A 13,649-nucleotide genomic window follows, 5' to 3' on the forward strand; every position below is an offset into this window, starting at 1 on the left:
TATACCTTTATCAGAAAGAAAAGCAAAAAAAAAAAAAAAAAACCCATAGAAATTGGGCTGCTTTAAAATGAAACAAATATTCTTTTTTTTAAAATCCTTCCCTACTGGAGATTGACCTGGCTCTGAAAATTCACATAAAAAATACTTTGGGTGCCATATCGATATAAAGAGGAAAAAACTTGCAGGGTCATATTCAACACTCTATTTTGATGTTGGTGGATCTTCTGCTAACGGGTTAAAGAGAAGTGTATAGACTTTATTCACAGACTCAAAAACACAACCGAAACCAGTTGATGCATATGTTGCTTTTAACTTCATGTATAGTCTCAAATATTGAATGCAGCTCTTGGCTTAAAATGAAAATGTTGCAGTGCATTGTCTTTTATGCTCCTAAAATTATAGCAAATTATAGGGAGATTGTTACTAAGTGTAAGTTCCATTTTCTCTAAACTATAGAGAGCCATGTATCTCTTCATTATTGAACATAGTTAGCTCAGTGATTTTCTGTACGTTGCATGTGTAGCTTCTGCTGAGGTCACGATCACTGCCCCTCAGGGCAGATGTATGGGATGGATTTAAGAATTTTCAGAGCATGCAGTGTGTTGGAAACTTCAGTTTACTAAACTTTTGTATTTGTAGCCCTGTCATTATTCCTTTGACCGGAAGTGGGGACAGATTCACCAGTGGCTGGTAGGCCAGGATCGCCTGCCTGCATGTCGTGATCGGTTGCTGAGATAACACAGTCTTGAAGGAAAACATTGACTAATAGTTTGCCAAGTAGGAGTGTTTGCATGTTTGAACCGAAAGGTCAGAGAGTGTCTCTTCTGTGTGTGGGGCACCGAATGGGTACCGGGGGTCCGCCCGCTTTCTCTCGGGGTCTCCGCCTCACGCCTGTGTTGTGCGTGCACTTGACCAAGAAGGACTGCGCAAATGGATATGGTTCCTTTCTGTGTGTTTGCTCTTGGCTCCCTCAGATTTGTCCTTCCTTCTTTACCTCTCTCCCTCCTCCTCCTCTCCTCCCCATCTCCTTCCTCTCCCCTCTTTCTTTCTCTCTTTTTTAAAAAACACTAGGCAAGAATTCCTCATGAGAGGTGATGGTCCCAGTCATTCTTTAATTTTCTGTGAAAATTACTCTTATGTTTTCAGTTCTCCCAGTTCCTTTGAGTCTTCTACCACCATTCCCACATTTTTAGTTACAGGAGCAAATTGAGAGCCAGTAGACTATTAGTACTTGGGAGTCATCCCTAAATTTGAGCTGTTTACAGTGCTGGCAACCCCCCCACCTGTCTCCTGCTGCGGATTCTTACCCGGGATGTGAACAGGCTTGGGAGACGGAGCAGGGGCCTTAGAATCTGCAGTTTTGAATATATAGGTATTTTTTTAACATTTAAATTTTTTTACAATGTTTTATCCATTTCTGAGAGAGAGAGAGACACAGTGTGAGCAGGGGAGGGTCAGAGAGAGAGGGAGACACAGAATCTGAAACAGGCTCCAGGCTCCGAGCTGTCAGCACAGAGCCCGACATGGGGCTCGAACCCATGAACCGTGAGATCATGACCTAAGCTGAAGTTGGATAACCAACTGAGCCACCCAGGTGCCCCTATATGGGTATTTTTTTTTTTTTAATATTTTTATTTATTTCTAGGAGAGAGAGAGAGAGAGACAGCGTGAGCAGGGGAGGGTCAGAGAGAGAGGGAGACACAGACTCTGAAACAGGCTCCAGGCTCTGAGCTGGCAGTCAGCACAGAGCCCGACACGGGGCTCGAACCCACAAACCGCGAGATCATGACCTAAGCGAAAGTCGGACGCTTAACCGACTAAGCCACCCAGGCGCCCCTCTATATGGGTATTTTTAAGTGAAATGTCCACAGGTGTTAAGATCAACAGATGCTCAAGGGAGTCTTTGATCCCCAAAGGGTTAGGAACCACTAATTGTTGTTAAACAAGACATTTTTATAAACAAATCCTTCTGTAGCAGTATTTTGAAGTTCAACCACAATTAAAACATTTATGACTGTGTTGATCTACAGATTTGAAACTCACGTTTCTCATGATATTTTAGAAAGGAGAGAAAGATGATGTTTGGTTACTTAAAATTAAGTGACTCCTCACGTATGTGTTTGTTACTTTGGAATGGAATCTACCCTTGTTACTAAAGCTAGCCTAACTGGTTTTATTTGAAGTGTCTTCTGCGTGAAACTGGGCTCTCTTCCTGATAATACATTAGGAACATTTTGTGTGAATTAAGGACATCACTTTTGCCTACAGATTTTCCAAGGAAATATTAGTTTAACTTTTTAAAATTATATATTATAGTTCTAAAATTAAATTGCCTGAGATTTTATTACCTTAGGGCAGACCAACACATGAAAGAGGAAAAGCCTATATTAAAAGTCTAATGTTCGATTCTTATATTCGAAGGCCGTGAAGAGAAACATACGTCTTTATCTCTGAAAGGTGTGCAGTTCAGGCAGTGAGCGCACTAGAGCGCCGCAGGACGGGGAGCCCCGGGCCTGGAGGCGGAGCGCAACTGGGGCTGACTGACTCCCGTCCCGAATGACGGCTGCGACGCGCAGAGAACACGCACTTCAGTTTCCCCCCTTCACCCCTTCGGACACTGCTTTTACTCTTCTCAAACTCACTTTTCCTTTCACTTCTCATCTTAGCTCTGGCTGCTTTCTGCTTGCGAGCCTATAGTAGAAGTTGGCATGGGATAGTCACAACGTAAAATATAAAGAATAATAAATGTGTAATAAGCAAAACAGATACAGAAAAGTAGGATTGTCTGTTATCAGAAGGAAAAATCCTCCCGTGTTAAAAATTTCGCCAAATTTCAACACTTTGTGCGTGGGGGTGGGATGCTGGGCTGTGACCAGGGAAAGCGAGGGCACGGGGCTCAGGAAGGAAGCGAGCTCTGAGGGTGCCTCCGGGTGCCAGCGCCCTGCGAGTGCCTTTCACGTGTGTCCCCCCCCCCCCCCCCCNCCCCCCCCCCCCCAGGACAGCAGGCGCGCCCCGTCTCCACTTCCCCGGGAAGGTGACGAAGGATTGGCGGCGCCAGGGTCCCAGGGTCGGGGAGAGCGCCCTGTCTGCCAGTGGGTTGGGAGGCGAAGGACCGCGCCGAAGGGGCCTCAGTCTGTGTGGGCCTCCGGGCAGTCCCAGCGAGGCCAGGTTTCCTCCGAGTGTGAGCTGGGTGTCTCCATCAGGGGCCTGGTGGTGACCCGGAAGAGAACAGGCCACTTCTGAGGTTTCCTAGCGTGAAACCAAGGCGGTGGCTCTAGCCTTGACTTCCGTACTGCGTGTTGACAGAGAGCACGGCCGGTCCCTTCATGGGGCTGTGGTCTTCTTTCTTACAGTGAAGTCCTTCACCCCCACATCAGGTGAACTTGAAAAACAGGCTACTTTTCATTTCTACTAATTGAATTTAAATGTATCAAACCACTTTTCCAGAAAGCCTTGGACAAATACATATCTGTCTTCCCAGGCCTGGCCCCATTTTTTTTTTAATGTTTTTTATTTATTTCTAGGAGAGAGAGAGACAGTGTGAGTAGGGGAGGGTCAGAGAGAGAGGGAGTCACAGACCGAAACAGGCTCCAGGCTCCGAGCTGGCAGTCAGCACAGAGCCAGACGCGGGGCTCGAACCCATGAACCGCGAGATCATGACCTAAGCGAAAGTTGGACGCTTAACTGACTAAGCCACCCAGGCGCCCCATGGCCTGGCCCCATTTTTGCCACCTCGGACCCTTTGTACTACCAGGGGCCCCAGGACAAGGAAAACGGATTGTCGCCCAGACTGTGGAGAAGGGTAGTCCGCCCTGGGGTTGGTTCACAGAAACAGGGTGCAGAAGTTTTCCGTTGGCCCCTGGTGCTGTTAGCTCAGGAAAAGCCAGTTGACAGTTTACAAGGCTATTCTAGAAATACCTGGAAGTGAAGTTGGTTGTTCTTCCCGAGGAGAGCCCCTCAGGAGAAGGCAGACTACCTGGCCACTTCGCGTGTGCTCCTGTTACACAGTCAGTGTGGGTCCGGCCAGGACACGAGGGTCCCATGACGGTTCAGCGGTCTAGGGAGTCAGGAGAAGGAATGCTGGTCCCCGCTTTCTGTCTTTGCGGAGCCTGCTTGATCTTTTTTAGCGGCAATTTCCTTTACTTTAAAACGAAGGGTTCAGACTATAAAATCTCTCAGGACCTTTCTAGCACTTAACAATAATTCTAGGGTTGGTGCTAAGGTCTTTTCTAAGGGTTTCCTTCTCTTTCTCTTTTATTTGCCACTGTGCAGAAGTAGCCAAGGTCCGGGGCCGTAAGTTACAACAGCCTAAATGCCTGCCTCTTTATGTAAGAGTCGCGCTACATGGCAGCCTCTTAATAAAATAGGAGCTTTGTGTCTTTTTTGGTGTAATAAAAATTTGCTTTGAGTTTGCCTTACTGTTTGTCCAGTAACCACTGGCCATGTGTGGTTGCACTTAGTAAAATCTCATTCCTCAGTTGCACTTGGAGCATTGCAGGTGGTCCGTACCACGTGTGGCCGGTGGCTACTGCGTTCGACAGCACACAGCATATTTCCCTTTATCACAAAGCTCCGGTGGACAGGACTGGATTAACCGTATTCTCTCACATCATCCTAACTGGCCCGTATGGGTTTACATGCTATTCTGTAGTCTTCTAAGGTCTTTTTAGGCCATTTGTTCCCAAATGGGATTAGAAAGAAAGTCTGTGGAAGGTATTTTTATTAATTATTTTTATAGTAGTGTAATTAAAAATAAATATGAATTCATCTGTCTTTGCTGAATCTCTAATGGGCTGTCCTGTTTTTAGAGGTGGGTTTTAAAAAAGTGCTCCTGTGTGGTAGGTGGAATGAAAATAAAGGGCAAAGAAAGGGAAGCAAAAATAATATGAAAACAGGGTGGGTGGGGGACAAAACACAAGAGACTCTTTTTTTTTTTTTAAATGTTTTATTTATTTCTAGGAGAGAGAGAGAGAGAGACAGCGCGAGCAGGGGAGGGTCAGAGAGAGAGGGAGTCACAGACTGAAACAGGCTCCAGGCTCTGAGCTGGCAGTCAGCACAGAGCCCGACGCGGGGTTCGAACCCACGAACCGCGAGATCATGACCTAAGCGAAAGTCGGACGCTTAACCGACTAAGCCACCCAGGCGCCCCACAAGAGACTCTTAAATAGAGAACAAACAGAGGGTTACTGGAGGGGTTGTGGGAGGGAGATGGGCTAATGGGCATTAAGGGCATTAAAGAATCTATTCCTGAAATCATTATTGCACTATCTGATAACTAACTTGGATGTAAATTAAAAAATAAATTATATTTTTAAAAAAAAAAAGCGTAAAGGGAAGATTGAACATTAAACTATGTTTGTTGCCCTAGTACCCCAAATGAGACTGGAAAGGGGCAAGTAGAATTAACCTGCCTGTGTAGTACAAGGTTTTTTAAAGCTAACTAGTCTAGAGCTGGTTACCACTTAATAAACTGTACCTACCCTTCTGGGTTTATGCACATGCCCCGCAGAACTTTTGGGTGTGTAACCTGAGAGTCAAGGGGAGGAAAGAAATTTGCTTGGCTCTTGCAGATTATATGTGTCGGTTCTATAAGAAAAATGTAAATGAGTGAAACTCCTAAAGGTCAGAACACCCTATTGGATATTGAATAATTGAATCATTCTGGTGCTTCCAGGCTTCTGAACAGATTTGATCACATGCATTAATGTACAAGGCAGGTGACAGCCAGGAGTTTTTGAAGGACACTGAACAATCAGGACCAGAATATGGCATTCTGGTGTGTCCGTCGACTCACTGTTTCTATATTTGAAATGAGTGCTCAGACATAGCAACATCTCTTTGTCCCATGTAGTGGTCATGCTAAGGGCCATGTGACATCAAAGTACTGATTCATTTTGGAAAAGACAGTGTTGATTAGCTATGAGCCCAGTTGGACAGTTGCGTGTAGATTCTTAGTCATTGCAAATTACTTTAACATTTTGGACTTTGAAATTCTGAAAGATCAGAAGTTCCTTACTGTTTCAGTTGATGAGATTCTAGGGGACTAGTCGTTTGATTTCAGACTCAGGGCTTAATGCTCCAGTGCTAATAGCTGACTGTGGAAAAGTTTAGAATTGCATCTGATTTAATCAGCTGTTAGGCTGTGGTCATGGTTGTTGGTTTGCTTTGCTTTGTTTGTACCATCTTGAGATAACTTTTCCAACTCTAAAATATTTATTTAGTTTCTTCAAATTAAAATTAGTTTTTCATATTAACAACACACATTTAGTTATTCTTTTCCAGGTAGAGTGGTACCAGAAAACAAGAAGAAATTCTTTTCTGTGAGCACAAAGTTATGACCCAGATTTCTTTAGATCCTTAAACTATCCCTGTATGCAACATTTCTTCCTGCCTTGCATAAATGAACATTCACAATGAGAAAAAAATAGATAAAAGTCTACTTTAACACTGAACTCTATTGTTTATTAAGTACACTTGCTTATTTTTATCTTGGTATATTGCACTCTCATGGTCATATATCGGTTACATTCTACAAGTGGTCAGACATGCATACACTTATTAAAGTAAAACGATTTCCGAGATTATTTCTGCTTTCTTGTCGCCTGAAGCATGTGCATGCCTCAGACCCAGCTGTTGAAGCTGAGCCGTCCACACCTGCCTGCTCTGGGAAAGGTGCTGCTGTGCCCTTAGCCTGTGCTCAGCGGCCGTGACAGACAAGCCTCCGTTCAGTGGTTAACTGTCCGTGTACTTTCTCCTTTCCCAGGAAGACTCCGAAAGGGCCCGGTACTCCCACCGGGCCAGCCGTCGGCGGCCGTCTCTGGTTTGTAACAGCTGATAAGTTTGCCCGATACTTTTCCTTGTTGACGTAACGCAGTCGCCCACTAACGTACACTCTGTTTCTTCTTATCAGGGAGTTGAGGATGCGCTGTCCGTTCGGAGTCTTGGCAGCCACAGGGTTGGTACTTAACGTTGTTTGTGCGGTGACGGCGGCTTCTGTGTGTGAGCCTCCCACAGCCTGCGTGACCTGACAGAGCTCCTATGTCCCGCTGCCTTTAGACCGTAACAAGGAAATACTGGCCAAGGCCTTTCATTGGCAGGGGATACTTTCTCTAAATCATTGCTATAATCAGTATAAATCAATTCTAAAATCATGCCTATCTTAATTTCTTAACATAGGTATTTACTATTTTTCTATAAAAGGACCTTTGATTTTGGAAAATTATCACAAAAGAGTAAGATTGATTTTTATGGAATGACATCTGTGTGGTTCAACTTTCAAATTTTCCTACTTTCATATTTTTTTTGAAAAGCAGTTTATTAAGTGGGTAATTGCTTGGGGCTTGGGTGACTAATGACAGTTTTATTGCATACAAAAGTTGAGCTACTGATTTGAAAAATTACCTGCTTATCACATTTATAGTAGTTGCCACACTTGAGCATTTTGGTTAACAGGTGTGGTGCGCATCAGCATCCTCGCACCAAGGCTGTGAGTCAGGGTAAATGAGGTTGGCTCATGGCTGTGAGTCAGGGTAAATGGGGTTTGCTCATGAAAGGCTGTGTCTTGTGTCAAGACGCTCCTCTCTTTTTAAAGAATGTGCTTCAAACCTTAAAGCAGTGCTGTTCATTTGTGCCTGGGTAATGTTGTGTATATGCTCATATCTGTTTTTCCTCAGTAAAACGATCTTTCATGTTGAGGTCTATATTGGTTAACTTTCCCTAAGTCTAGTTTTCTTGCTGTCTTGTATAGGATATAATAGCACTCTATAACCCACGTATGCTCTGGTAAACTAGATACTGATGTGTTTGTAATTCTTAAGTAGTCCTTTACTCTGGTTATAGTTCTCACTGGGGAATGTAATCTCCTATCTTTTTACAGTAAGTTAGCAGACTTGTTTTTGAATCCTAAATATTTTCATTAATTGCAAAAGTTTAGATTTGTAAGAATATTAACAAGCCTTCACAGTAAACTAATCAGTAGCTTGAGAATGATTTTATAGGAGAACCATTTTTTAAAGATTAAATGAACTCATCCTGCTTCTCCCTGGAGATATTTTTTTTTCCTCTTTAGACAGTTTGGAAAGAATCTTACAGGGAGTTAGTCAACAAAAGCTTGAAAGTTGAGTGTTGGGGGCTTTGAAAGGAATCTCTCCCCACTTTTTAAAAATTTATGGCTTTTTGGGGCAGCTGGGTGGCTTAGTCGGTTAAGCGTCCGACTTCGGCTCAGGTCATGATCTCGCGGTTCGTCGGTTCGAGCCCCGCGTCGGGCTCTGTGCTGACTGCCAGCTCAGAGCCTGGAGCCTGTTTCGGAGTCTGTGACTCCCTCTCTCTCTGACCCTCCCCTGCTCACGCTGTCTCTCTCTCTCTCTCCTAGAAATAAATAAAAACATTTAAAAAAATTTTTTTAAAATTTATGGCTTTTTTCTTTGCTTTCCATTATAGCGTTCATAGTGTAAAGTTCTCATCATCAGTTATCCTCAGGCTGGTTATTTAAATTTCTATGTGGTCGCAGCCAAGCTTGACTATCTGTTAGTTACATTTGTTTAATATATAGTGAACAGTAAAACTATCTAAGTTTGACCTAATTTAGGAACCTTTAAAATGAATCTGCAAATAAGCACAAGAGGAATTAAATGTGCAATTAAACTAATAAGGAGTTGATTACCCTGAGTGTCTATATAGTAATGATGAGGATTTTCTTATTATGGAAATCATATCATTAAATGAATTTAAGATAAAAGTAGAACTTCACAGTATTTTATTTTGCTATGGTAACTGAAAATTTGCTATTGTGTAATTTGGGAGTTTTGATATTTATCAGTTATTAAATTTTTTTAATGTTTATTTTTGAGAGAGAGAAAGAGTGGAGGGAGACAGAGTGTGAGCGGGGGAGGAGCAGAGAGAGAGGGAGACACAGAATCTGAAACAGTCTCCAGGCTCTGAGCTGTCAGCACAGAGCCCAATGTGGGGCTCAAACTCGCAGACCATGAGATCATAACCTGAACCGAAGTCGGATGCTCAACCCACTGAGCCACCCAGGCGCCCCCATCAGTTACTTTTTAAAACTTACGAGCTGTATATTAAAAGGTCTAACACTTCCGGACCTTGTATTGATGTATGGACATTGGCAGTACCTGGACTTGAGGGCAGACATATTTAAGGTTTTCTGCCACACTCTTAGGATTTTGATCTTCGTCCAGTTAAATTTCAGTGCTTTTCTTGACAAATGGCCAGGAGGTATTTGGGCTGGAAATGGTGTCCGTGCTATAGGCATTCTGTATACAAATAAAAAGAGCAAAGATAGTTCAGGACTAAGAATGGTTGGTTTGGGGAAAAGAGGATGAAATCAAAGCCCTGAGGTTAGAATTTAAAATCTGTTTCTTTCAAAAACTATCAGCCTTTAAAAAACATCTTACAAATGCTTGGTCACTGCTTTTTATACTGAAATACAAGAAGACTATAAGGTAGATGTCCAAAATTAGAAAATTGAGATGCTCTTGAACTAGAGCAGTAGGGATACATGGCAGTTTCTTCCTGGTGCAGATATTTACTGTTACATATATTAGTTCTGTATTTAATTACCAATAGCCTTAGTGTAATTTTAATGAATATACTTTTAATATGCTTGCAATTTGTGTCTTTCATTTACTACTGCACTGTTTAATTCCATGGAAGAGCCCATCGAAGGACATAACTGGGACGCACTGGAGCAGAGCCAGTACACCCAGAAGGAGAGACATCATGGTGTGTAGTTCAGAAAAATGTGCAGTGTTAATGTTATGCGTTCACTGCTGACTCTGAGAGTTCTGTGGGGGTGGGTAGTAGGTCTATCCCAGTGGAAATTGACACATGCTGAACATTGTTTCCACAACTTGTTTGCTGTATTTCTTTTGATTTTGTTTCAAATGAAGACCCTCAGGTAACTTTCTGGGAGAGTTAAAAAAATTTTTTTTCTTAGTAGACCATAATAGCATTTTGGAAATATTTTAGCTGGAGCCCTTAATATCTTCAGTTCTCCTTCTTTGATGAATTGTTTGTTTTTAAACAACATAAACACCAGTTGGTGTGTCCTGGGCGGATTCTTTCCATTTACTCCATTGTTTTAGTAGCATTGGAGTGTCAGTTACGGATTTCTTACTAGATAGAGTCAAGAATTTAAAAAAAACATCTGAACTCTACATTACATTTTGGGAAAGGAAAATTGAAACAGGTCAATTGCGATGCAACTTGTTAAATTCTATGCCTTTGTAAAATGCCTTCGGTGCTCCAGAGAGGGCCAGAAAACACAAGACATGACTGTTGTCTTCAGTGAACTTACCTGGTCAGGAGGGTGGGATAGTTAATATGCAAGAATGTGTGATTCGAGTCATAACATAATTTTGTGATGGCATTCTCTTTTAAACAAAAAAGATATTTTGTTGACTGAGTAAAGACCTAAGTGAAATTTCTACTGAGAAGGGACTTTACTTTCAGGGAAATGACACTCACCACACAGAGACATTTATCATTGCACATAATTTGCCAAATGCACACCTTTAGGCATTCTAGAAAATTTTAGACAGATTTTTTTTGCACATATAATAACACTTTATTCCTTGCCTCTTCTGGGTCAGATTGCTTAAAAGGTATAAGCTAGAATGCTTAAAATACAAAATTAGGAAACCAGAAATCTAAGTAGTTAACTATTTAATTACGTTTCTTGGGTTTGAAATGTAGTGTTATGCCTTTTATCTTATTTTCTTAGAGTCTGTACATGAAATGTGATTTTTCTGGTTTTATCTTAAGTTTTATGTATTGTTCCTTTTTTATGCTTATAATGCCAGCCCTGTATGTATACTGTGCATTCCACACTTTGCTCACATTAAATTTCCAGTTTTGTCCAGTGTTTTTGGTTTTTAGTTTAGTTGAGAAAGGAGGTTTTCAGCTGTATGTCCACAGGCAGGTCCAAGGGAACATCCTACATGTTGATCCTGCATTTGTTTTTTGTCAGCTTGATGATGTTATGTGCTCTCACTTCATTGTCTGTTCGTGCCTCGCTTTGCCACGTTTCAAACAATGGGAAGTGATGGTAACAGTCACAGTAATAAGTAAAATATCTTTTAACTTCAGAATGCTTAATTCCCACATTTAAAGACTTTCTTAGGATGTTTTGTGCTAGAGTGTACTGAGATCGAATCGTCTCACCGTTACTGATGAGGAATCCTGGATCTGAAAGAGAACATGCAGTTTTACATGTACATACAGTTTAGCAATAACTAGGGAAGTGTGGGTGGGGGAAAATATGTTTTTTAATTCAAATGTAACAACCTTTGTGTATAACTTTGGGCCTTTAAGGTGTGCTGGATTTTTTAAAATTAAGTTCTTATTTAAATTCCAGTTTGGATTTTTAATCTTTGCAAATGTTGCTTTTTTCTCCTTATATCTCTGATTTTGGACTGGTACCTTTCTCCGAAACCCAGTATGATGCTCTCAAGGACAGATCATCAAGACTTCCGTCACTAGTATGTGGTGCATGACTTTGTGTTAAATGTAGAGTTTTTCTTTATAAATGCCTGATGATGCTAATCACAGATTGTGACTAACTCTCACAGGTTTGTTATTATGCTTTGGGGAAAGAATGTGGCCAGTAATGGAATCGTGGCATAATTTACCATTCGAATAATTTTTTCTTTTAGAATTTTAGGATCAGCTAACAATGACTTGCTTCCCTGTTCAGGACTAAGAGTGGTAGTAGCTTCTTTTTTCAAAGTGATGAACCACGCAGCTGACACATGTCTGTTGCCCGGAAGACACGTTCCTGGCAGCGTTTGATACTCACTGAGCTATGGGCCCTGCTGTGTCTCGCGCTGTGTGCCCCAAGTCAGCAGGTGCGAAGTTACCAAACAGGAAGCAGCCAGCAGGGAGAAATGATGCCTGAAATGTCAGTTACGTTTGCTTGTCTTTGCTTGATTTGGTTGGTTTGTTATGTATGTCATTTTAGCCAAGGAAGTTTAGTTATAGCATGTTTTCCTTAGGTTATGTCAGCGGGTTGCCTGTTTCTAGACCATGTAGTCATCTCTTAAAATGTTCAGGGTAACGTCTACATGGAAGGTTATGCATGTTCAAAAAGAAGAGTGAGTGGACAGTCTCAGGATGGAGCTGTGCGTGTGTCAGGTGGTTTGCCGGGTGCACACTAGTGACCGCTAGAGCGCATCCCCCTGCCCCTCCTCGTTCAGATGCGTGGTGCGGAGCCATATTGGGTTTCTTGTCTACCTGTCAGCCTGTGTGCCACTGTTTGTGTCCTTTATTCCCCGTATACACTTGGCTCTGTGCTCCTGGGAGAAGTTCTGTACTGAGACAGTGCTGTCTTCCTAGGACCTGCGTGTCAGGCCACTGTCTGATGATGCTGCCGCTCTGAGGGATGGTCCGGACCATGGAGGCCGTTCTCCGGAGCAGCACGTGCTGCGGGACCACTGACTTGGGTCAAGAGTACATTCTTGGGCGAAGCAATGTCATGTTCTTTCTCTTTCGGTCTTTTTTGGTTGATCCCAAAGGATTGCCTTCTGCCCTTTGGCTGAGGACGACCTAGAAGGAGGTGGACCCTCTTGTCACCCGTATCTTTATAAGGAAGATAGGACTCAAATAAGGGGTGGGAGAACATCCCCACAAACCCTCTCTGCCTGGCTCTGAGTCGTGATTGCATCTGTTTTAGCCGGTTGCACGTGGAGCTGGATGGTGCAGTGGGAAAAGAGGGGGTTGCAGACGTGCAGAGGTGCCGGAGATCTGAGCTAGGCAAGGGCAGTGACTCATTTACTAACATCCGGGAAGTAGATTGCATGGGGGCTGCTCTGTATCTCATACGCATCTTTGTATAATTTTAAAACAGATTTTGTGAAGTTATTGTTAAAGCTTCACTATATAATCATTAAAGTTAACTTGACGTGTTTATTTCCAGAACCATTCTTACAGTCACTCTTACGGGATGAAGAAGAGTTCTTCTGGTTCTCATAAAGACCCACTGGTTAGTTGTGTTCTCTCGTGTCCCACGGTCTTGTGCTGCTGTGAAAGTCACTGATTACTTTTAGGGAACTTAAGAATTATGATCGCAACTTTGGTGTGCCTTAGGCATTATTGAAGTTTGATAGCGTACCCAAGCATGATTATTCAGAATCTTATTTGAAAGTAATTTTGTTTTCACTTCCAGGATCTAATATCAAGTTAATACAAGAAGTTCCTTCACCACCTGTTTTCATTTATGAACTGTCTTTTGGTATATACTTCAAGAATATGTTTAGTGAGATTTTTATCCTTATTTTGGAAATTTGAATTCATTTAGTTGTGGTATCACAATACCAAACTCACAAATAGGTTTCATTCTGAGAGTTTGTAGGTTAAATTTTGGGAACATGGAGTTTTCCAGTAGAAACCATGATATATGTGTTAGCACAGTTCTGTGCCGTTGTGCAGAGAACTCCTGAGCCCGTTACGCCACGAAGCTACAGAACTGTAGTGCTCCGTCCAGCCACTCCCAGCCGCTTCGCTAGACAAAGTGTGTCCGGAATGCCCACTGGGGTGTGAGGGACACCTCTTCCTGTTAGGCTGCCCCAGTCCTGGCAGGAAAATCCATCCCGGGCTCCCTGCTACCTGGTTCCCGTGGAAGGGGCTCTGACGCT

At 42.6% G+C, this 13,649-nt stretch overlaps 1 protein-coding gene across 1 annotated transcript in view; it reads left to right on the forward strand.

The window, feature by feature from the left end:
• The window catches only part of LRRFIP2 (LRR binding FLII interacting protein 2), a 76,741-nt gene that overhangs the window by 15,676 nt on the left and 47,416 nt on the right, over positions 1 to 13,649 (forward strand). Inside the window, exons 3-7 of the mRNA XM_077754498.1 lie at positions 640 to 690; positions 6,764 to 6,820; positions 6,911 to 6,955; positions 11,457 to 11,498; positions 12,932 to 12,997. Of these exons, the coding sequence (XP_077610624.1) occupies positions 640 to 690; positions 6,764 to 6,820; positions 6,911 to 6,955; positions 11,457 to 11,498; positions 12,932 to 12,997 (261 nt within the window). The remainder of the gene's footprint in view (positions 1 to 639; positions 691 to 6,763; positions 6,821 to 6,910; positions 6,956 to 11,456; positions 11,499 to 12,931; positions 12,998 to 13,649) is intronic.

The sequence above is a fragment of the Crocuta crocuta genome, unplaced genomic scaffold (genome assembly GCF_008692635.1).
Source record: "Crocuta crocuta isolate KB4526 unplaced genomic scaffold, BGI_CrCroc_1.0 scaffold70, whole genome shotgun sequence".
Taxonomy (NCBI): domain Eukaryota; kingdom Metazoa; phylum Chordata; class Mammalia; order Carnivora; family Hyaenidae; genus Crocuta; species Crocuta crocuta.